We start from the raw sequence: 24,886 nt of genomic DNA, 5'->3' as shown, positions 1-24,886 counted from the left end.
GCATGAAATGGTAAATACAGTGTAGTCAGCAAGACTCCCCAAACCCCGGCTTACCTCTTGTTCGGTCTCCCCTTTACGCTGGAGGGAGCTGCAGCAGAAATGAGTCGTCCGGAGCCCTCCGTGCCTGAATCCAGTGTGTCCGAACCCCGAGCCTGCAGTGAAAGCAGATTTATAGGCATGTGCGAAGCAAATGGCCTCAGAACATTCAAAATTCATGTCAGTAACATCCTAAACCACTTTATAACAGCAGTAACCAGCGGCCCAGTCACCGCAAATCACATACCGCATGGCTGACAGCAGGAGATGAGGAATACAGCTAGCGTACATTAAACAGAGGGGAATCATAGACCCCAACAAGCCCTAGATATAATGCATACCACATCTAGAGATAGGAGGCAGCATTGTAGTGTTTCTATTCTTGTACATAGGAAGCAGTATTATAGCAGTTATATTCTTGTACATTGGGGCAGTATTATAGTAGTTATATTCTTGTACATAGGGGGCAGTATTATAGTAGTTATATTCTTGTACATGAGGGGCAGTATTATAGTAGTTATATTCTTGTACATAGGGGGCAGTATTATAGTAGTTATATTCTTGTACATAGGGGGCAGTATTATAGTAGTTATATTCTTGTACATAGGAGACAGTATTATAGTAGTTATATTCTTGTACATAGGAGGCAGTATTATAGTAGTTATATTCTTGTACATGAGGGGCAGTATTATAGTAGTTATATTCTTGTACATAGGGGGCAGTATTATAGTAGTTATATTCTTGTACATAGGGGGCAGTATTATAGTAGTTATATTCTTGTACATAGGAGACAGTATTATAGTAGTTATATTCTTGTACATAGGAGGCAGTATTATAGTAGTTATATTCTTGTACATAGGGGGCAGTATTATAGTAGTTATATTCTTGTACATAGGGGGCAGTATTATAGTAGTTATATTCTTGTACATAGGGGGCAGTATTATAGTAGTTATATTCTTGTATATAGGGGGCAGTATTATAGTAGTTATATTCTTGTACATGGGGGGCAGTATTATAGTAGTTATATTCTTGTACATGGGAGCAGTATTATAGCAGTTATATTCTTGTACATAGGAGCAGTATTATAGTAGTTATATTCTTGTACATAGGGGGCAGTATTATAGTAGTTATATTCTTGTACATAGGGGGCAGTATTATAGTAGCTATATTCTTGTACATAGGGGGCAGTATTATAGTAGCTATATTCTTGTACATAGGAGCAGTATTATAGTAGTTATATTCCTGTACATAGGAGCAGTATTATAGTAGTTATATTCTTGTACATAGGAGCAGTATTATAGTAGTTATATTCTTGTACATAGGGGTCAGAATTATAGTAGTTACCCTGTTTCCCTGAAAATAAGACATACCCTGAAAATAAAACATAGCATGATTTTCCATAAATTTTTGAGGATGCAAATTTTTCAGGCTTTTTGAGGATGCTTGAAATATAAGCCCTACTCCAAAATTAAGCCCTGCTAACGGTTAATTAAAAAAAGTGAATTTAAATAGTGTCCAGGCAGCTATACATGTAAAAAAGTTAAACCTTTTTGAACAAAAATTAATAACACGGTCTTATTTTCGGGGGAAACACGGTATATTCTTGTACATAGGGGGCAGTCATATAGTAGTTAGATTCTTGTACATAGGGGGCAGTATTATAGTAGTTATATTCTTGTACATAGGGGGCAGTATTATAGTAGTTATATTCTTGTACATAGGGAGCAGTATTATAGTAGTTATATTCTTGTACATAGGGAGCAGTATTATAGTAGTTATATTCCTGTACATAGGGGGCAGTATTATGGTAGGTATATACTTGTACTTAGCGGGCTGTATTATAATAGTCATATTCTTGTACATAGGGGCAGTATTATAGTTGTTATATACTTGTACATAGGGGGCAGTATTATAGTAGTTATATTCTTGTACATAGGTGTAGTATTATAGTAGTTATATTCTTGTACATAGGGGGCAGTATTATAGCAGTTATATTCTTGTACATAGGGGGCAGTATTATAGCAGTTATATTCTTGTACATAGGGGGTAGTATTATAGTAGTTATATTCTTGTACATAGGGGGCAGTATTATGGTAGTTATATTCTTGTACATAGGGGGCAGTATTATAGTAGTTATATACTTGTACATAGGGGGCAGTATTATAGTAGTTATATACTTGTACATAGGTGGCAGTATTATAGTAGTTATATTCTTGTACATAGGGAGCAGTATTATAGTAGTTATATTCTTGTACATGGGAGGCAGTATTATAGTAGTTATATTCTTATACATAGGAGGCAGTATTATAGTAGTTATATTCTTGTACATAGGGGCAGTATTATAGTAGTTATATTCTTGTACATAGGGGGCAGTATTATAGTAGTTATATTCTTGTACATAGGGGGCAGTATTATAGTAGCTATATTCTGGTACATAGGGGGCAGTATTATAGTAGTTATATTCTTGTACATAGGGGCAGTATTATAGTAGTTATATTCTTGTACATAGGGGGCAGTATTATAGTAGTTATATTCTTGTACATAGGAGGCAGTATTAGAGCAGTTATATTCTTGTACATAGGGTGCAGTATTATAGTAGTTATATTCTTGTACATAGGGGCAGTATTATAGTAGTTATATTCTTGTACATAGGGGCAGTATTATAGTAGTTATATTCTTGTACATAGGGGGCAGTATTATAGTAGTTATATTCTTGTACATAGGGAGCAGTATTATAGTAGTTATATTCTGGTACATAGGGGGCAGTATTATAATAGTTATATTCTTGTACATAGGAGTAGTATTATAGTAGTCATATTCTTGTACATAGGAGGCAGTATTATAGTAGTTATATTCTTGTACATAGGGAGCAGTATTATAGTAGTTATATTCTTGTACATATGGGGCAGTATTATAGTAGTTATATTCTTGTACATAGGGGGCAGTATTATAGTAGTTATATTCTTGTACATAGGGGGCAGTATTATAGTAGTTATATTCTTGTACATAGAGGGCAGTATTATAGTAGTTATATTCTTGTACATAGGGGCAGTAATATAGTAGTTATATTCTTGTACATAGGGGGCAGTACTATAGTAGTTATATTCTTATACATAGGGAGCAGTATTATAGTAGTTATATTCTTGTACATAGGAAACAGTATTATAGTAGTTATATTCTTGTACATAGGAGCAGTATTATAGTAGTTATATTCTTGTACATTGGGAGCAGTATTATAGTAGTTATATTCTTGTACATAGGAGGCAGTATTAGAGTAGTTATATTCTTGTACATAGGGGCAGTATTATAGTAGTTATATTCTTGCACATAGGGGCAGTATTATAGTAGTTATATTCTTGTACATAGGGAGCAGTATTATAGTAGTTATATTCTTGTACATAGGGGGCAGTATTATAATAGTTATATTCTTGTACATAGGAGTAGTATTATAGTAGTCATATTCTTGTACTTAGGAGGCAGTATTATAGTAGTTATATTCTTGTACATAGGGAGCAGTATTATAGTAGTTATATTCTTGTACATAGGGGGCAGTATTATAGTAGTTATATTCTTGTACATAGAGGGCAGTATTATAGTAGTTATATTCTTGTACATAGGGGCAGGAATATAGTAGTTATATTCTTGTACATAGGGGGCAGTATTATAGTAGTTATATTCTTATACATAGGGAGCAGTATTATAGTAGTTATATTCTTGTACATAGGAAACAGTATTATAGTAGTTATATTCTTGTACATAGGGAGCGATATTATAGTAGTTATATTCTTGTACATTGGGAGCAGTATTATAGTAGTTATATTCTTGTACATAGGAGGCAGTATTAGAGTAGTTATATTCTTGTACATAGGGAGCGATATTATAGTAGTTATATTCTTGTACATTGGGAGCAGTATTATAGTAGTTATATTCTTGTACATAGGAGGCAGTATTAGAGCAGTTATATTCTTGTACATAGGGGGCAGTATTATAGTAGTTATATTCTTGTACATAGGGGCAGTATTATAGTAGTTATATTCTTGTACATAGGGGCAGTATTATAGTAGTTATATTCTTGCACATAGGGGGCAGTATTATAGTAGTTATATTCTTGTACATAGGGAGCAGTATTATAGTAGTTATATTCTGGTACATAGGGGGCAGTATTATAATAGTTATATTCTTGTACATAGGAGTAGTATTATAGTAGTCATATTCTTGTACATAGGAGGCAGTATTATAGTAGTTATATTCTTGTACATAGGGAGCAGTATTATAGTAGTTATATTCTTGTACATAGGGAGCAGTATTATAGTAGTTATATTCTTGTACATATGGGGCAGTATTATAGTAGTTATATTCTTGTACATAGGGGGCAGTATTATAGTAGTTATATTCTTGTACATAGGGGGCAGTATTATAGTAGTTATATTCTTGTACATAGAGGGCAGTATTATAGTAGTTATATTCTTGTACATAGGGGCAGTAATATAGTAGTTATATTCTTGTACATAGGGGGCAGTACTATAGTAGTTATATTCTTATACATAGGGAGCAGTATTATAGTAGTTATATTCTTGTACATAGGAAACAGTATTATAGTAGTTATATTCTTGTACATAGGAGCAGTATTATAGTAGTTATATTCTTGTACATTGGGAGCAGTATTATAGTAGTTATATTCTTGTACATAGGAGGCAGTATTAGAGTAGTTATATTCTTGTACATAGGGGCAGTATTATAGTAGTTATATTCTTGCACATAGGGGCAGTATTATAGTAGTTATATTCTTGTACATAGGGAGCAGTATTATAGTAGTTATATTCTTGTACATAGGGGGCAGTATTATAATAGTTATATTCTTGTACATAGGAGTAGTATTATAGTAGTCATATTCTTGTACTTAGGAGGCAGTATTATAGTAGTTATATTCTTGTACATAGGGAGCAGTATTATAGTAGTTATATTCTTGTACATAGGGGGCAGTATTATAGTAGTTATATTCTTGTACATAGAGGGCAGTATTATAGTAGTTATATTCTTGTACATAGGGGCAGGAATATAGTAGTTATATTCTTGTACATAGGGGGCAGTATTATAGTAGTTATATTCTTATACATAGGGAGCAGTATTATAGTAGTTATATTCTTGTACATAGGAAACAGTATTATAGTAGTTATATTCTTGTACATAGGGAGCGATATTATAGTAGTTATATTCTTGTACATTGGGAGCAGTATTATAGTAGTTATATTCTTGTACATAGGGGCAGTATTACAGTAGTTATATTCTTGTACATAGGGGCAGTATTACAGTAGTTATATTCTTGTACATAGGGAGCAGTATTATAGTAGTTATATTCTTGTACATAGGAGGCAGCATTATAGTAGTTATATTCTTGTACATAGGGGGCAGTATTATAGTAGTTATATTCTTGTACATAGGAGGCAGTATTAGAGTAGTTATATTCTTGTACATAGGTGCAGTATTATAGTAGTTATATTCTTGCACATAGGGGGCAGTATTATAGTAGTTATATTCTTGTACATAGGGGCAGTATTATAGTAGTTATATTCTTGTACATAGGGAGCAGTATTATAGTAGTTATATTCTTGTACATAGGGGGCAGTATTATAATAGTTATATTCTTGTACATAGGAGTAGTATTATAGTAGTCATATTCTTGTACATAGGAGGCAGTATTATAGTAGTTTTATTCTTGTACATAGGAGCAGTATTATAGTAGTTATATTCTTGTACATAGGGGTCAGAATTATAGTAGTTACCCTGTTTCCCTGAAAATAAGACATACCCTGAAAATAAAACATAGCATGATTTTCCATAAATTTTTGAGGATGCAAATTTTTCAGGCTTTTTGAGGATGCTTGAAATATAAGCCCTACTCCAAAATTAAGCCCTACTAACGGTTAATTAAAAAAAGTGAATTTAAATAGTGTGCAGGTAGCTATACATGTAAAAAAGTTAAACCTTTTTGAACAAAAATTAATAACACGGTCTTATTTTCGGGGAAAACACGGTATATTCTTGTACATAGGGGGCAGTCATATGGTAGTTAGATTCTTGTACATAGGGGGCAGTATTATAGTAGTTATATTCTTGTACATAGGGGGCAGTATTATAGTAGTTATATACTTGTACATAGGGGGCAGTATTATAGTAGTTATATTCTTGTATATAGTGGCAGCAGTATTACAGTAGTTATATTCTTGTACATAGGGAGCAGTATTATAGTAGTTATATTCTTGTACATGGGAGGCAGTATTATAGTAGTTATATTCTTATACATAGGAGGCAGTATTATAGTAGTTATATTCTTGTACATAGGGGGCAGTATTATAGTAGTTACATTCTTGTACATAGGGGGCAGTATTATAGTAGTTATATTCTTGTACATAGGGGGCAGTATTATAGTAGTTATATTCTTGTACATAGGGGGCAGTATTATAGTAGTTATATTCTTGTACATAGGGGGCAGTATTATAGTAGTTATATTCTTGTACATAGGGGGCAGTATTATAGTAGTTATATTCTTGTACATAGGAGGCAGTATTATAGTAGTTATATTCTTGTACATAGGGGGCAGTATTATAGTAGTTATATTCTAGTACATAGGAGCAGTATTATAGTAGTTATATTCTTATACATAGGGAGCAGTATTATAGTAGTTATATTCTTGTACATAGGAAACAGTATTATAGTAGTTATATTCTTGTACATAGGGAGCGATATTATAGTAGTTATATTCTTGTACATTGGGAGCAGTATTATAGTAGTTATATTCTTGCACATAGGGGGCAGTATTATAGTAGTTATATTCTTGTACATAGGGGCAGTATTATAGTAGTTATATTCTTGTACATAGGGAGCAGTATTATAGTAGTTATATTCTTGTACATAGGGGGCAGTATTATAATAGTTATATTCTTGTACATAGGAGTAGTATTATAGTAGTCATATTCTTGTACATAGGAGGCAGTATTATAGTAGTTATATTCTTGTACATAGGGAGCAGTATTATAGTAGTTATATTCTTGTACATATGGGGCAGTATTATAGTAGTTATATTCTTGTACATAGGGGGCAGTATTATAGTAGTTATTTTCTTGTATATAGCAGGTAGTATTATAGTAGTTATATTTTTGTACATAGGGGGCAATATTATAGTAGTTATATTCTTGTACATAGGAGGCAGTATTATAGCAGTTAAATTCTTGTACATAGGGGGCTGTATTATAGTAGTTATATTCTTGTACATCGAGGGAAGTATTATAGTAGTTATATTCTTGTATATAGGGGGCAATATGATAGCAGTTTTATTCTTGTACATGCGGGGACAGTATTATAGTAATTATATTGTTGTACATAGGAGGTAGTATTATAGTAGTTATATTCTTGTACATAGGAGGCAGTATTATAGTAGTTATATTCTTGTACATAGGGGGCATTATTATAGTAGTTATAGTCTTGTACATAGGGGGCAGTATTATAGTAGTTATATTCTTGTACATAGGAGCAGTATTATAGTAGTTATATTCTTGTACATTGGAGGCAGCATTATAGTAGTTCTATTCTTGTACATAGAGGGGTGTATTATAGTAGTTATATTCTTGTACATAGGGGGCAGTATTATAATAGTTATATTCTTGTACATAGGAGGCAGTATTATGGTAGTTATATTCTTGTAGATAGGGGTTAGTATTATAGTAGTTCTATTCTTGTACATAGGAGGCAGTATTATAGTAGTTATATTCTTGTACATAGGAGGCAGTATTATAGTAGTTGTATTCATGTACATAGGGGGCAGTATTATAGTAGTTATATTTTTGTACATAGGGAACAGTATTATAGTAGTTATATTCTTGTACATAGGGAGCAGTATTATAGTAGTTGTATTCTTGTACATAGGGGGCAGTATTATAGTAGTTATATTCTTGTACATAGGGGACAGTATTATAGTAGTTATATTCTTGTACATAGGGGGCAGTATTATAGTAGTTATATTCTTGTACATAGGGGGCAGTATTATAGTAGTTATTTTCTTGTACATAGGGGGCAGTATTATAGTAGTTATATTCTTGTACATAGGAGGCAGTATTATTGTAGTTATATTCTTGTACATAGGGGGCAGTATTATAGTAGTTATATTCTTGTACATAGGGGACAGTATTATAGTAATTATATTCTTGTACATAGGGGGCCGTATTATAGTAGTTATATTCTAGTACATAGGGAGCAGTATTATAGTAGTTATATTCTAGTACATAAGGGGTAGTATTATAGCTGTTATATACTTGTAGGTAGGGGTTAGTATTATAGCAGTTATATTCTTGTACATAGGGGGCTGTATTATAGTAGTTATATTCTTGTACATAGGGGACAGTATTATAGTAGTTGTATTCTTGTACATAGGGGGCAGTATTATAGTAGTTATATTCTTGTACATAGGGGACAGTATTATAGTAGTTATATTCTTGTACATAGGGGCAGTATTATAGTAGTTATATTCATGTTCATAGGGGACAGTATTATAATAGTTATATTTTGCATATTATGCTCTACTGAGTGGCATGATGGGACAGATAATATAATAATGCAACCTATTGAATTCTATACTTCTCTTTGTCATTTGGAATAATTCCTGTATTACTGTTAAGGTTTTTTTCTGGTCCAATGCTATTCATAACCCATGCTTAGAATAGGTCATCAACAGTAGAACTGCAGGGGTCACCCGGAAACCCCGCCGATCAGCTGATGTGAAGAAGCTCGCAGCTGGCCAGGATTCCCTAAAGCCTTCCGTTCTACAGTGGCCTTCTGTAATGCATCAGTCTCCCCAATGGACCCTGCAGGACGGATAGTACAGTTCAGCAATAGCTGCGGACCAGAAAAACAACCCCCAAATCCCTGTAGTATCATTGGTAAGTGGAATCAGCTTTCTCTGTAAATTGTACTTTTCGCTGCGGTCTCTTAGAACGCTCATTAGACAGAAACTATTTTTAAATATTCTTTCTGTGCGTTTCTATAGAAACTGAAGACATCGTCGATTTACAGATCTAATCCCACTTGTGAACAAACTACGAGCAATTACATCTAAACTAGGCAGCCACGCCGAACGTGGGCTCTACAGAGATTCATCATCACTGTACAGGAAAAAGAGCAGACCCCAATAGCAACCAATCCCGTCCCTGCGTTCATAGTCAAAAGCACGAATCTGATTGGTTACTCCTACATTTTGGATAACTCTCCCCGTTTGGCGCACAAAATGTAAGGATGATGTGTTTGCGTGCGCAATAACCAGAGATTTGAAGCCATTGATTTCTATGGGTATATTCTCATTTAGTTTTTGGCCTGCTCCATATTTGTTCACCAGTGGTTCCTGTAGAAGTCCATGGTAGGTGCGCAAATGTGCAATACGCTGCTCAATTACATTAAAAAAAAAAAAAAAAAAGAATACAACTGGACCTCCTAAGGCTAAACAGCCTTTTAAATCCTGAAAGGTGTGTCCCGCGCGCCTTGTGTACAGGCCCTGCATGCTTAAAAAAAATTACCGTAAAATGCGGTGATACGCACACAAAAGCAAATTTTTCACACCGCTAAAGAGTGCACAATTGCACATATGTTTGTGTGAAGGAGCCATAGGAAATTAATAACTTCAAATGAGAACGAGACGCCGAGTCTCAGAAGACGATTCCACAGCCTTTTCTCCATAGCAGCCAATCCGAGTTCAGCTTTCATTTTGTAAGATGAGATGAATCAAGGACTCTGATTGGTCGCTATGGATAATAGAGGGGAAAAAAATGAGGAGCTGAATGCTAATTGGTTGCTAATGACAATGGGGTCATAGTTATGTCTCTGAGACATCATTAGTGTATTAGGTGGGCGTGGTTTACCAATTGTAGGTGTGGCCAGGAGTAAGAATGACCACAGCGGTCTGATAGACCCACTTGGGTACCTTCCTAGTTGTGGCTTCCAACCGCTACAGGATAGATTGTAATGGACTTGATTTCCATTCGTAAAATGCGTCCCAACACGGCGCGATTCTCGGAGCACGCTTTGCTTTGCTTTTTTTCATTAAGTCATAATTTCTCAATTTTCTTCTTAAAGGGGTTGTCCCGCGCCGAAACGTTTTTTTTTTTTTTTCAATAGCCCCCCGTTCGGTGCGAGACAAACCTGATGCAGGGGTTTAAAGAAAAAAACGGATAGTACTTACCCGAATCCCCGCGCTCCGGTGACTTCTTACTTACCTTGCGAAGATGGCCGCCGGGATCTTCACCCTCGGTGGACCGCAGGTCTTCTGTGCGGTCCATTGCCGATTCCAGCCTCCTGATTGGCTGGAATCGGCACACGTGACGGGGCGGAGCTACGAGGAGCAGCTCTCTGGCACGAGCGGCCCCATTCAGAAGGGAGAAGACCGGACTGCGCAAACGCGTCTAATCGGGCGATTAGACGCTGAAAATTAGACGGCACCATGGAGACGGGGACGCCAGCAACGGAACAGGTAAGTGAATAACTTCTGTATGGCTCATAATTAATGCACAATGTACATTACAAAGTGCATTAATATGGCCATACAGAAGTGTATACCCCAACTTTGTTTCACGGGACAACCCCTTTAAGCAGAAAGATTGAGGAATTTCTGAGGTCCCAGTCCAATCTAATTCATCTGTCCCTTGTTGTGAGCAGCAATGGTCATAGGTGGTTTATGTAAATTAGCGGGTAACCAGCAGTAATCACGCAAAGTGGTTTTGTTTTTACGTTTTTCAGGTCAACCAACAGAGGCGACTTTATCCCTCATCCTCGTCTACTATGGGAGTCGCTTCCAAACTAATGCCTCCTATCTTATTGTGTCGGCACATGGCGTCAGAGTTGGCGGTCTGGCCATCGAGCATGAACCTACCCATCAATATCCGCTAGAGGTTGTTGCCGTGTGGCAGATGGCATCGGGCATGAAAGGGTCTGTAAAACTAAGGTGTGTAACGGAGGTCCTCCACGCCGGAAAAGTGCATCCATTGATATTTATCACCACGGTTGCCCATTGTGGGCACGTTCAGCAGTGGGCAGGAGTCACCTGGGCACTCTCTCTGCTCCACCGCCCATACATAGCCAGCTGTGATGCCCGGTGTGAACAATTCTATCATCATCAGTAAGTTGTCCTGCGGTCGCTCTTCTGTGGGATCGGACCAGACGGGCGGCCTTCACCCCCCACACATCAGTGAGCCTTGGGTGCCCATCATCCAGTGACTGGTTGCCTTTCCCTGGACCACACTTTTCCTACATCAACTTCAAGAACGGAGTTGGTGCCTAATACTGTATCCCCTCCCCCCCTTCCTCCACAACAAGCGCCATTATCACCAGATAATAACATTATTCCTTTCACTTGGCTTTAATGCTATGGCTGATCAGCCTATTAGGGCTGGTTTCAATGTTTTCAGTTGCTATGGCAACTATATTTTATCTATTCGAGACTATTCAACATAAATGCGGCATCCGGTTGGGCTGCACTCTCTAGAGCGCTACTGATCAATTTTAACCATCAAGCTCGGTGGCAGGAATCCACCGGATCATCTGTAATCTTGTGGACTGCAGTCACCACTAATGAAGTCATCGGTGGCTACTAAAAGTCTCTGCTGAGCCCAGGACTTCTCCAGGCAGCGCTGGGATACAGCAGGGTTCGAGTGGAAGACGCTGCTCCGACCCCTGTGATGTGGCCGGCGGTCCTAATCGCAGGCTGGAGCCCCACTGAGATCAGTAAATCCCGGGCTGAGAGCGGGCGCTGCCTGGAAAACCCCTTCATGGTACATTCACATCTGCATCGGAGGCTCCATTTCTTAGTGGAGGTCAGGGGCGCAACTAAAGGCTCAGGGGCCCTGATGCAAAACGTGAGCTGGGGCCCCCCTCTATCTGTACCTGTACCCATACCTAAACCATGCTGCACAGAGACATAACTTGAAGCTTCTGGGTCCCAATGCAAAACCTGTAACAGGGCCCCCAACTATAATGCTTTATTCATAGTACTGGGCTCCCTATATGGAGAAGAGAGGCCTTATGGGCCCCCCAAGGCTCCTGGGCCCGGGTGCAACCACATCCCCTGCACCCTCTATAGTTACGCCCCTGGTGGAGGTCATAAGGGAGGCCGGACGGACCACATTATAGTCAGTGGGGTCTGGTCGGTGCCATACGGGTCAGTTTGATCAGGGATTCCCGGAAAGGAGCAGAAAACGGAATCCCAAATAAAAGCTGGAACGCAGATGTGAATGTGGCTATAGAATAGAAACATGCGATGTACTGCACCCAGATGACGCCCAGCTATGGCGGCACCATTTGGATGGCAATTTGTAGAGGTATTGGGTGCAGGGGATGAGAATGATTTTCCTGCATGTGGCCATCCACATCCTGTTTGCCGAAATTCGGGCACAACTCCCCCGGGACAGCAGTGGTCCATGTACGGTCCGATATACGTGGACTCAGCACATTCACATGTACTGGCACGTCCTACTTCCCATCGACGTAGCTCTCAGGAATAGAGCCTGACATGCAGACTATTGGGCCATGTGAAGAAACATCTGTGTGTATAGCCCCATAGGCTACAATGGGACTGCGTGCCCTCAGTGGAATTACATGGGCAGCACATGAAGAGAATGCAAAGAGGTGACGCCACCTGTGGTCACTGGAGGTAACTGCACTGTAATCACTGCATAGAACTGGTATGTGACCAATATATGGTGACTGCATTATTTACAGCCATACTAGAGCTGAGCTGCTGTTTCTGAGCCCGCAGGGTTATAAAAGCAGTGTGCGGTATAATCATCCCTGGTAGCCAGTGCCGCACTGATAGGTCACGACCCCTGTATATTTGTGGCGCTGTCAACGGGCGCACAATCAGCTGATCAGTGGGGGTCCTGAGCAATGGACCCCAGCCAATCAACTATTGATGACCTATCCTGAGGATACCACAGGTCATCAATAGTATTCTCCCTGGAAAACCCCTTTAAGAGACCCACTGATGCAGCTTAAAGTACTTTGCAGACTTTTTTCAGCAGCCATGAAGTGCTGTTGGGAAAGGGGCCCCAAGCTGAACTTTCGCAACTGGGCCCATAAGCCCTTAGCTACGTCCCTGGTAAGCCCAAAGTGACAAGGAGGGGGAAACCGGGACCCTCGTTCTCCAGATCAGTGGGGGTCTCCGTAACGAGAACGCCACCACTCAGCAAGTTATCCCTGAGAATAGGGGATAACTTGCACTCTTGGTACAACCCCTTTAAATCTCATTTATTTGGCTTCTACTGTAAATGTTGCGGGTTTTTCGTGCTGCATTAGCGCGGCCATATGAGCGCATTCTAAGCGTGCTAATATACAACGGTTAGCAGGCGCATGGAGCATTTGGGATTTACTGCTTATTGTCAGGCTTCACCTGGACTTATCGAGGTTTCATGCTGCAAGTCCAGATGCAGCCCGGCAATTACGTGTAAATCACACGCATAAATATGGCGGTTAGTGATGGCCCCCTGATCGTGGATTTCCCTTGAAACATGTAAAGCTCATTAAGCGGTTAGTGCATTCAGACTTTTTCACTCCAGTAAACCTCCCGTCGGCCCGGAACGCTGATCCTGCGTTTACATAACCTACTTTTTGCAGCTATTTAAAGCATGAAGCGCAGCCGACGAGGCGCACTTATTTAGAAGTGCGCACTTCATACATAATAAAAGACGGACGAGAGGCGAAGTCGTGTGGAAAAGTTAGTCGGTGTAATTCAAACTATATTTCATGATAAACTGAGCCTCTGGGTGGCAGCGCTGCACTGGAGTCCATGGAAGAGGAAGAGGAAGAGGAAGAGGAAGAGGAAGAGGAGACTTCGGTTTATTATTTAACATATTTTTATTGAAACTTTCAGGGAAATAAAAGAAACATGAAAGTAATAAAAACATCAAAGAAAAAACAAATAAAATAAATTGTGTAACTTCTCATATTGTCTTTTGCTTTATAACAAGGGCCTCGTGTGGCGCAGAGAGCTAAGGGTTAATTCCCACGGCGCGATTACATTCTATTTAACCCAATAGCTCAATGTTCACACTGTGGAATTCCGCAGCGTGAAATAAATGGTGGCATGTTCTAAATGCAGCGGGAATATGGGCAGCTGGCTTCCATCGTAGTCAATGGAACCGGCCGTCACGCTATACTTCCACTGTAGCACAGCGGAAGCGTCGGGTGAATACGTGGCTCTGCCCACCGCCGGCCATGTCATCTGACACTGCCAGTGCGTCACACGCTGTACTGCGCATGCGCGCTGGCCCTCCATGCAGGACGCGTACGGAGTATGGGGGTCGGGCGGGGGGGGGGGGGGGGGGCGCCGTGGCGGACTTCGCTGCAAAATTCCGCTGGCAGAGTCCGTCACGGCCGTGGGCATGAGCCCTAAGGCAGCAGAATGCAGTCCTAAGCTCTCACTCATGACCTGAAGGTTGTGGATTCAATCCTCGCTTGGTTCAGGTAGCCGGCTCAAGGTTGACTCAGCCTTCCATCCTTCCGAGGTCGGTAAAATGAGGACCCAGCTTGGTGGGGGGTAATAAACAAATTACCTGAAGGCACTGCAGAATAAGTTGGTGCTATACAAATACAAAGTCCCTTCCCCTTATAACAATTGACTCAAAAGGGAGTAATTTTGCTGGCGACATGTGTCACCGCTCCAGGGGCGTAACTATAGAGGATGCAGGGGATGCCGTTGCACCCAAGCCCAGGAGCCTTGGGGGGCCCATAAGGCCTCTCTTCTCCATATAGGGAGCCCAGTACTATGAATAAAGCATTATAGTTGGTTGCCCCGTTTCAGGTTTTGCATTGGGGCCCAGGAGCTTCAAGTTACGCCTCTGCTCTCCATATATCCCTCTCAAGTATGAATATACCCGAGGCCCTGGTTATGATAACTGGAAACATATTGTGTTAAGTTGCATCCAATCCAAACGTAAATTAAAGTAAGAAACCAAGTAATTAAGTTTAAAAAAAAAATAGGGGAGAGGGGGAAGGGATTATGGTGGGGTACCTAGGAACGGGGAAGATGAAAAGTAGAGAAACATAGAGGATAGAAAAGAAGCAGCAGCTCTGAAGATGTGGACCGCGAGTCATGAGCAGGGATGGTCTATTGGGTGCTTGACTAGATGAATAGGTGGAGTCTCCCCTCCTACTGTACAATCCCGCTTGCCAGCCAGCTAGAGAAAGATACTGAGTCTCGAAAATGCCGCCCAGGCATCTTAGTTCCTCCATATGTTTTATGGCATCAATGGCTTCTACCCAGGATAGTCACGGGATCGCATTACTTTGCTTCCAGTATCTGGGGATGATTTGTCTCTTTGCCATGATGAACGATCTTAACAAACCTTTTTTAATTTTTAGATATTGATCCCAGGAAGATGGACAAAAGGTGAGACCAACTGAGGTTCTACATACCGCCCTATATAACCTAGAGGTGTCCGGCCATAATGGAGCTGTAAGCGGACGCTCCCAACAAATGTGGGACATTGAACCTGAGTCTGAGAAGCATCTCCAGCCTTGGTCTGATACAGATGGAAACATTTTGTGCAGTTTGGTTGGGGTTCTGTACCATTGTGAGACTATTTTAAGGTTGAGCTCTTATAGCCTACTTGATAGTCACCTTCTAAATCAGTATGTTGAGTTTAGACTAGAGCTCTCCAGAGAAAGACCTACGCAATATCCTCTCCCACTTCCCCATCCAGCTAGGTTCAAAGCTCTCCGTCTGTTCATATAGTAGCAGTCCACAGACTCGGGAAATCACATGTGTAGGAGTCCAGGGGCGGGACGTAGCTCCTCAAAAGATCTCATGTTAAATTTGATCTAAGGGTTAAGGTGTTGATATAACTACATAGTTGAAAATACTGGAACCAAGATCCAGTTGGTAGATCCGAGTCACCCTTTAATTTAAGAAGAGTTCTCATCCCCCTGTGGGGCCCATGACATCTCAGACCCAAGGAGAGGTCACTTCCGGGAGGCATGAAAGGTAATGTTGTGGTAGAGTAGTTGGTAACTGGGGATTGCCCACTAATGGAGTGAGAGGGCCAGGTTGTGAGATGGCACTGTCTAAGAAGTCTTCCCCATGCGTTAAGTAACCTTGTTAATAGAGTTAAAGCTCCCATTCGAGTCCCCAAGGAATCCAGAAATCCCCTTGTAAGATGGAAAAAGATTTAGATCTTGTTCCATCTTCACCTATAGCTAAAGGCCCATTTACACGCAAACAATCTTTCAAATGATTGAAAGTTTTAGCAATCCTTTTGCATGAAGTGATAATCGACACTAATGACCATTAACACTTTATCATCTTCATTTGCATGTAAATGGGCCTCCACAAGCTGTTTGCAAACCACTACATTGTTCCTGTATTAGGTGCCTGCAGATTACAATGTAATCTCCCAACTCCTGCAGAGAACACAGCATGCGGTCTATTGATACTTTATCTCTCAGACGAAAAGGGAATAATTCTTGAAAGTGTTAAGCCACATCTGGGAAATAGATATATTTAGTATTTCTGACTTTTGTGCATTTACTTTAAAATTCCCAAGTCTGCTGTATTTAGTAAATTCTTGTAAAATCACAGAAAGGCCTATTCTAGGATTTGGGACATATAGGAAAAGATCATCTCCAAAAATGGATAGCTTATGCTCCTGTTTCTCTATGGTAATTCCTTCGCCCGAAGTAATTTGTCTGAGGATGTTGGCTAAGGATTCCATCACCAAAATATGCAGCACGCTCGGTTAAGGCAGACCTTCGAGCGAGCATCGCACTTCTCGAGTATCTGCATACTTGTCCGAGCAAATGCAGGGGGGTGGCGGGGGAGAGTGGCGGGGAGAGTGAGAGAGATCTCTCTCTCTCCCCCCCCCCCCCCCCCCCCACCACCACCCCGCATTTGCTCAAACGAGTATGCAGATACTCCAGAAGAGCGTGGTTGTCATCTCTAATGGGAACAGATCCAGGAGAGTTAAGTTCTAGATATTTGTCAGTGTCATTTTGTTGGTGATCAGCAGCCGATCCCGCTCCATACACATCGGCTGCCAGCTGCCTTTGACAGCTGACACCCATCCACAATCAGCACTGATCACGGCTGTTAACCCTTTAAATGTCCCAATTTGTGTACAGAAGTCCAAAACTGACCCCCCCTGCGATGAAATCGCAAGGTGCTAAGGCCCATTTAGACAATGATTATCCCTCAAAATCCATCTTTTGAGTGATAATTGTTGTGTCTAAATGTGTCCATCTTTCAGTTTTCTGAGGAACGATGGTTTTCAGTTCTGCTTGAAAACCATCGTTCAGCAGAACAGCTGATAAGCTAGACCACAGGCTCTGTTCTGTCGGATGGGGAGGGGGGAAAGGAAGAGCCGATAACCGCTGATTGCTTTGTCCCAGTGGTTCTCAGCTGTCAGCCCCGCCAGCAGAACAGCTGATAAGCAGGACCACACACTGTGTCTGCTGTCCATGGTGCTGAATTCTCCACGGGGAGCTAAAGATTACATTGTTTTAGCTTAGCAACCCTTGGCTAAACAAGGGAGCTAATTATAGAGCTCAGACCTTCTGCTGAATTCTGCAACAGCTCCCAGACGTTTATTTGCATGCAAATGAAGCTGATAAAGTACTAATAGCAATTAGTGCCTATTAGTACTTTATGCAAATCGATCACTGATCTTTAAATCTTTCGAAAGATTATCTGTGTGTGTAAATTGGCCTTTATTCTGTTGCCATGACTTCCTGGGGCATTCTGAAAGTTCCCCGGGACTGCCATGACAGATTGCCATGCCTACAGCACACCTTGATAGACTGCCTGTCAGAATTTGCAATAATGCAATACTATATTGCATTATACTGTATGAGCGGTCAAACGATCACAAGTTCAAGTCTCCTATGGGGACTAAAAAAATAAAAACGGAGTTTAAAAAAAACTTATTAGAAAAAAATAAAAAAGGTAATAAAAGTAAAAAACAAAACACATTTTCCCCCATATTTATAATATAAAAATCAAAACTGAAAAAAACAAAAACATAATAATTGGTATTGCTGTGTCTGTAAAAGTCTTATCTATTAAAGTAACGTAGTTATTTACCCCACACTGTGAACATTGTCAAAACAAAAAATAAATAAAATACTGTGGTGGCCCAGAGGCCTCCTGCACATGGGTGGAAATTCCATGGCGGGATTTCCTGCAGAATTTCCGTCCATGCCCGCTGCCATAGGATTGCATTAGATAATGCAATCCTATACAGACAGCCGTGATTCGACCGCGTGAAAACTCACACGGTAAATAAATCGCGGCATGTCCTATTTCTGTGCGAGCCTCGCAGAGGACCACACAGAAAAGTAACGGCTGACACACGGCTCTGCTCTGCGCATGTGCTGGGCGAGCAGGTGAGCCGTGGTGGTCACAGCAAGAGCAAAGGAAGCAATCCCGCTGCGACCCGGCCGTCTGCAGGAGGCCAGAGTTGGGGTGTCTTTGGATGAGGGGTGTATGCCAAGTGTGTTTTGTGTATTCATATCAGTCTGTGTTTATGCTAACAAGCTTTGAGGTGGCAAGTCTGTCTCTTCTAACTTGGTGTCTGTGTTGTGATTGGAGGGTTAGCCAAGTTGGGAAGTGGAGTTGAGAGTAGAGAGATGTAGTCGGTGGAGTAGGATGCGTTAGCGGGAGGCTAAAGCTCTGGTTCTTCTGCCTGCGCAGACCTGTGGGCCTATCTCATTTGCTGTGGGATGTATTCCATCAGGGGACTGAAGCTGGGAGTTCGTACCTTGCTGTAGTAGTTGGAGGAAGTACCTAGCAAGTTGTGAGTTGTCAACCGTGTCAGGAGTGTAACCCCGGTGATCATCTATCAGATAACTGGTACTGTTGTATCTTGATGCCACCGGAAGCTAGGGGTGTGACAGCTGTCACCACGAGTGAACGCCCCCGTCACACCGCTAGCTTTGGATTGGGAGGCAAGATACAGTAAGAAGGAGCAATGGCCATGGCAGGTGAGACATGTCTCCGGCGTACTCCCTCACCTTTCCCTGGTGCTCTTCCTTGTCAGGGTTACCAGCGGTGTCCAGTATTCAATGCAGCGGCAGCCCAGAGTCTTCCCTGCATGCTCCACGACTGGGAGTGCTCCCCCACTGTCTGTCACTGCGGGCCGCCCCATTCCCTTGTGCACCGCAGCGGCAGGCAGGCTGGCGTCTTCCCTGCCTGCTTTGCACCTGGTCCCCCGATGTCAGTGGCGGCGTCCGGCGCGCTCCCTCGTGCACTGCAGCGGCGAGCCGGCGTCTTGCGTCCGTCCGTCACCGCTACTGGTTACCCGGTGTCAGTGTCCCCGGTGGTCCGGCGCGCGGGGGAAACATGTACAGCTGCGGCATGCAGCCTTACAGCGAAGAGGACAGTGTCAGTGGGGGCACACACATCTGACATTCAGTGGGACAGCGGCCGCATTGGGAAGGGGGGCCGGGAGCGCATTGTCAGGAGCGGGGGGCACCGGCATAACCATGGAGGGCAGCCAAAAGCTTAGCACACACTGCTGCAAGTAGCCAATCGGAAGATAGAGGTGTGACAGGGGGGTTCCTGCATTGAAGCTCTGTTAAACCCTTAGCTTCCGGTGGTGTCAAGATACATCAGTACCCAGATAACTTAGACTGAGAACACCTAAATGATGGGAAGGAAGAAGGACTCCTGGAAAGCATGTGTGTATGTAACAGAGCTTGAAAAGGAAGGAAATTTGCCAGAAGTGTTTTGTCAACGCAATCTGCTCTTGGAAAATCAAAGTTGATGTGAGTAAACAAACAGTGTGCCCCCGGTTTAAAACCAACTTCTTGAGTGCGGATATTATTTGCAACGAGTGACCGTTCGCTGGAGCAGAGGCACTGGCGTCACGTGACATATTGTTAAGGACTATTACCAATGTTTATTTTCGCCTGTTTTTGCATTGCGTGCAACCAAAGTGTACCAAGTTCCGCCATTGTCGGGAGAGATGGCAGAGCCACCCATGACAACCATCTTGAGAACCCCGTGGTCTTTCTTGCAACGGACAGCCTCCGCAGGATAGGTCATCAATAGTTGATCATCCAGGGTCCGCCACTTGGGACCCCAACTGTTCAGCTGTGCGGGCGCATGCTGTCAGCGCCGCAAATACACAGAGGTCGGGGCGGAAGCCTCCACGCCAACCTCAGTGTAGTAGGCGGTGCTTGTAACTGCAGGCACGGCTCTCAATGACATCACTGGGAGCTGCGCCTGCAGTTACAGGCGCTGGCCATGAAAACCCCTTGAAAGCTAAACTGTCAGGTCACATGATTGTTAGGAGGATGGAGCTAATCCGCTGTTTGTTTCCAAGGGCAATAAATGAAATAACAACAGAAGCTGCTTCTGCGTTTCACCCATGGAAACAGTCAGCAGTTCAGCTCCGCTCTCAGACCGGTGGTCTAAGGGTATGTTCACACGGTGGAACATACGGCATGATAAGAGTGAATGTAAGCGACAGTTCCAACACGTCCACCAACAAGGTGATGAGCGAGAATCACTCACTCGCTTCATTTCAGCTCACCTAAAAATAGTCACCGATTGACAAACTATCATCTGGTATATACAAGTAGTTTCATTGTATTTCAGCAACTAACAACCTTGCAGGGAGGTGTGCGCCTCCCACCGAATTCGGATTGGCTCCCACACCTTTTTTTTTTAAACAGTTCGCCCTCCCACTGAACACTCATTGGCTCCTGAAAACACAAATACGTGTGAGTGATCCTCGACTGAACAGTCCCTGCTGCTCAGTTACCGGAAATCTCTGCCTCAATAGGGCTGCCTGGGGTAAAATAATAAACTGACCTATAGTTATCCCTTCACCGCTGCCAGGAGCCAGTGCTGCTGCCCCGCTGTGGTCCCAGCGTTTGTTGTGAAGTCAGGTGATTGCTGCAGCCAATGAATGACTACACATCACATTCCTGAACTCCTGGCATCATGGCGCTCTGCAGGGGCGTAACTATACAGGATGCGGTTGCACCCGGGGCCAGGAGCCCTGAGGGGCCCATAAGGCCTTTCTTCTCCATATAGGGAGCCCAGTACTATTTGTAAAGCATTATAGTTTGGGGGCCTGTTACAAGTTTTGCATCGTGGCCCAGGAGCTTCAAGTTACGCCTCTGGCGCTCTGGATGTGAGTGCTGATGCCAGGAGAACGACAGGTGATGCTGCAGTGGTCACCTGACTTCCTGTGACAAATACCGGGACCACAGCACGGCTGCAACAACAGAGGAGGCAAGTATGTTTCAGCTTAATTTATTTACCCCAGGCAGCCCTATTGAAGTGGGGATTTCCGGTACCCAATCCTTTAAGGCGGTGTTCACATCTTCCTCGGTTGTAGATCCGTGTAAAATACTGCAGCAACCAGTGCTGTAGTCAGTGCGACCACTGGCCTCTGCTCCGATGTCTGCATTTCTGCATGCAGATGCCAGCAGAGAGGTCAGGGGGCGCACGAATTACAGCAGCAGCGCTGCTGCAGCCGGACAGGGAATACAAGCGGGTTAAATGCTTGTTGGGTGGCTGGAGGTCACTATTAAGACTGGGGCTCACTATCACTACTGGGGCCACCAACAGTGACACAATTCTGGGGCAACTAACGGGGGAGCTGTTACTACTGGGGCCACTGTGGTGGGGTCGCTGTTACTACTGGGTCCATTACTACTACTGGGGCCACTGTGGGGGTCTCTATTACTACTGGGGCCACTGTGGGGGGGGGGGCAGTATTACTAATGGGGCCGCTTTGGTGATCACCATTACTGTTGGGGCCATTAAGGGGGTCACTATTACTGTTGGGGCTATTAAGGGGGTCATTTACTGTGAGGGAGTCACTGAAGAGTCCTATTATTGGCTACAGAGGGTGGCTTTACGTAAAAGTGGCCCGTTATAAACATTTGCTATGGCACGCTACACACACTCTTTTCGTTGTTCAAAATTTGGGAGGTATGCACCAGCACTCCCACAATGCACTGCTCTGCAGTAACAGATATCTGCATGTGGATTTAATCCTGAACGGAGAAGAAAGCGCGGTCTAATTTACTCTCGGAGCAGGAGAAGGCTTTACAGGCGGCATCTTCCGTAGACTGTAGGTGTCCCTACATTTTCACCCACCTGCCTAGGACGCCTCAGACATTGTAAAGTTACCTTGGCAACTGTATCAGTCAGCGTGCTACGAGCGTTTCTCCACCCCAGATGTAATATCAGTCGGGAGAGAAGACTACCGTGACCCAGTGAAGTCATGAACACACTGCGTTAAAGCGGCTGCAGACGGAGTAAATGAAACGCCTGTGAGGTTGTTGCCCTGCTGGCTCCCAGCTGACAATTAGTCTGTACCGGGCATCAATATGGCTGGCACAAAATAATTACCGGCTGGGTGGCTACCCACCGCCACGGAGGTCGCCTCTTGGTAGGGGCGACCTTAAATGTGAGAAACATCTTCTGTCCAGGGGTCCGTCCTAAATCCAGTGGTGGACCACCTTAATGTTTCTGGCTCGGAGACGGACGGAAAACTGCCGAAACTGACTTTTTGCTCTCTGTTTTAGTAAATTTGTAGAATTGGAGAGTTTGCATCTAGGGGTTCCGTCTTGATCCTGTTTTTGAAATAACCCTGGATGGAAATCCAAGCCTGATATGACCCCGCCCGTAGACCACATTCACGTTGGCGAGTGCGATATCGCCACAGCGGAAACACTCGCAACTTCAGAGAGAAATAGGAAAGCTGCAATACCAACGGGAGGGGAGAGAGATCCGCGTGGGCGATACGGCGTGCATAGCGAATGTCCATGCGGAAAACTACTCGCATCAATGGTCTGCCGCTGCGGAAATCCGAATGCGGAATCAGACCAGTTCGTGTGAGCGCGGCCTTATACCGTGGAACATGTAAGAAAAAAATCCCATCATGCCGCTGCACTTCCAGCAATGGGCAGGCTGTATGCAGACACTGCGCCAGCGGAGCGTCCGAAGCATAAAGATGCCCTCAGGCCTTCAGCGCACGCTGAGAGTTGTAGTTCGTAACTACAACCTAATGCCTAGTCTTCTTGGGCTCTAGTGAGAAAGCTGCAGGACCGCGAGGGGCACTCTGGATGTAACTAGTGACAGAATGCAGATTTGGAGGTGACTGGAGTAGAAGACCTAATGAGAAGTACAGCGCAGTATATACAACAGTTATACATGGACGCCTCATGCCTAGATCCCGGGCACAGGATCTGAGGACTGTTCCAATCGTTGCCGCTGCGGTTGGTTTCGCCTTCTCCTTGGACAAATAAGGAGCCGTTTCACAGATTTTACTCCAGACGACGGAGACTTCAAAATTTGAATCCCTTATGAGCACAATATTATGCAAAGCGAAAGACGCCATTAAGATAACATCCTATCGTTAGTGCGGGAAAAAAAAAATGGCGCAAAAAATATGTGGATGCATTCACCAGAACAGATGCCCCATGTGACCCCGCCGATGGGGACGGCTCAGAGTCTTCGATCTGGGACACTTCTGTTTATCAATGACTCATACAAAGCTTTAACCACGCCCCTTTCAGAAAGGGCGCATTCACGTGGCTGAGTGCGATAGCGGTCTGACACCTTCTCAGCAGCTCGCGGTTTTCACACGCAGGTTTTAAAAGTTAAAAAAAATAGATACAATAGGTCCTTTTTCATGTGCGATTTTTCTCTCGCAGCATAGGAAAATTGCGCTACGTCCCGTTTTTCTGCGGTTTTGCAGAAAACATGCCCATTATTTCCTATGGGCGAGTTTAAAAAACAAAAACGCATCACGCTGAGGTTTTTTTTTCATGCGAGTGCGATGGGATTCTTCCCACTGAAGAAAAGAAAAAAAATTAAAAATAAAAAAAAAAAAAATCGCATGTACTGCGATGAGCGCCAGAGGATCGCAATTTCTCAGAACTGTTGCAAAGCCGTTTTGCATGAGAAACGCCTCGCATCTGCGGGTAAGACGCACTGACAAGCGAGATATCGCGCTCGCCAACATGCGATTTGCCCTTTGGATGTGAGGCGTTTTTGTGCCATCACTTCGGGGCAAGTAGCAATCCTATTGGAAACAATGGGCGATGCCAGGGCACGCCCAAAGATAGGATATGCCGCCATTTTTACCTTAGCGTTTGGATGAGATGGTTTTAAAATCCCATCCACTTTGCTGATACTGTAAATACCACGGATTTGCGGGGGGAACCCTCAGCATGGAAAACCCGGGTGCAGTTTTGCCCGTGTGGACGCAGCCTAAGTGTGCGTTCACACGTAGCGTCATTGGCGTGGATTTTCATCCAAGGAAAAGCCACATCAAAAAAATGTATCAAAATACGCAACATTGGTGCAGATTTTTACTGGGTTCCGTTGAGGATGCACAGTCGGTTTCAGCCTGTGTAATACGCCCGCCGTGACGGGGAAGACCACGGGAAAACCAAGATGGATGTCACAGGTGGATCTGCGATCTCTCCCACCAGGAGCACCCGCTTAGTATAACTCAGCCAGCCGCAGTATAGAAGCATGGTAGAATGTGAATGTCACGTGACGCCAGCACCCCTGCCAAGCTGCTATTCACATGGCGCGAAAGAAAGAGTCCACAGTCCAATAATGAATTTTGCAAAAAACCAACCAGAGGTGCGCGGTTGTACTTTTTACTCACAACTTGCCAGCCGTGAATCTGATTACTGGTGGGAAGACATTTCTCTGTACAGAGTCTTTCTCCACTTCCACACCTTCACCGTTACACTCTTACCAGGAGACACTGTTTCCTCCGAATGTCTTCAGTCCCAGTTATCGGACAGACCATCCGTTACACTCTTACCAGGAGACACTCTTTCCTCCGAA

The 24,886-nt window shown here is 43.0% G+C and overlaps 1 protein-coding gene across 2 annotated transcripts in view; it reads right to left on the bottom strand.

Moving 5' to 3' along the window:
* ARHGAP33 (Rho GTPase activating protein 33) overlaps positions 1-24,886 on the bottom strand; it is an 83,941-nt gene that overhangs the window by 43,802 nt on the left and 15,253 nt on the right. For both annotated transcript variants that reach the window (XM_066606405.1, XM_066606406.1), the window contains one exon: positions 55-152. In XM_066606405.1, coding sequence (XP_066462502.1) covers positions 55-152 — 98 coding nt within the window. The remainder of the gene's footprint in view (positions 1-54; positions 153-24,886) is intronic.

Source organism: Eleutherodactylus coqui, chromosome 6 (assembly GCF_035609145.1).
Source record: "Eleutherodactylus coqui strain aEleCoq1 chromosome 6, aEleCoq1.hap1, whole genome shotgun sequence".
NCBI classification, from domain to species: domain Eukaryota; kingdom Metazoa; phylum Chordata; class Amphibia; order Anura; family Eleutherodactylidae; genus Eleutherodactylus; species Eleutherodactylus coqui.
Note: the sequence above shows the minus strand (reverse complement) of the source record. Positions and strands in the feature narration are given on the sequence as shown.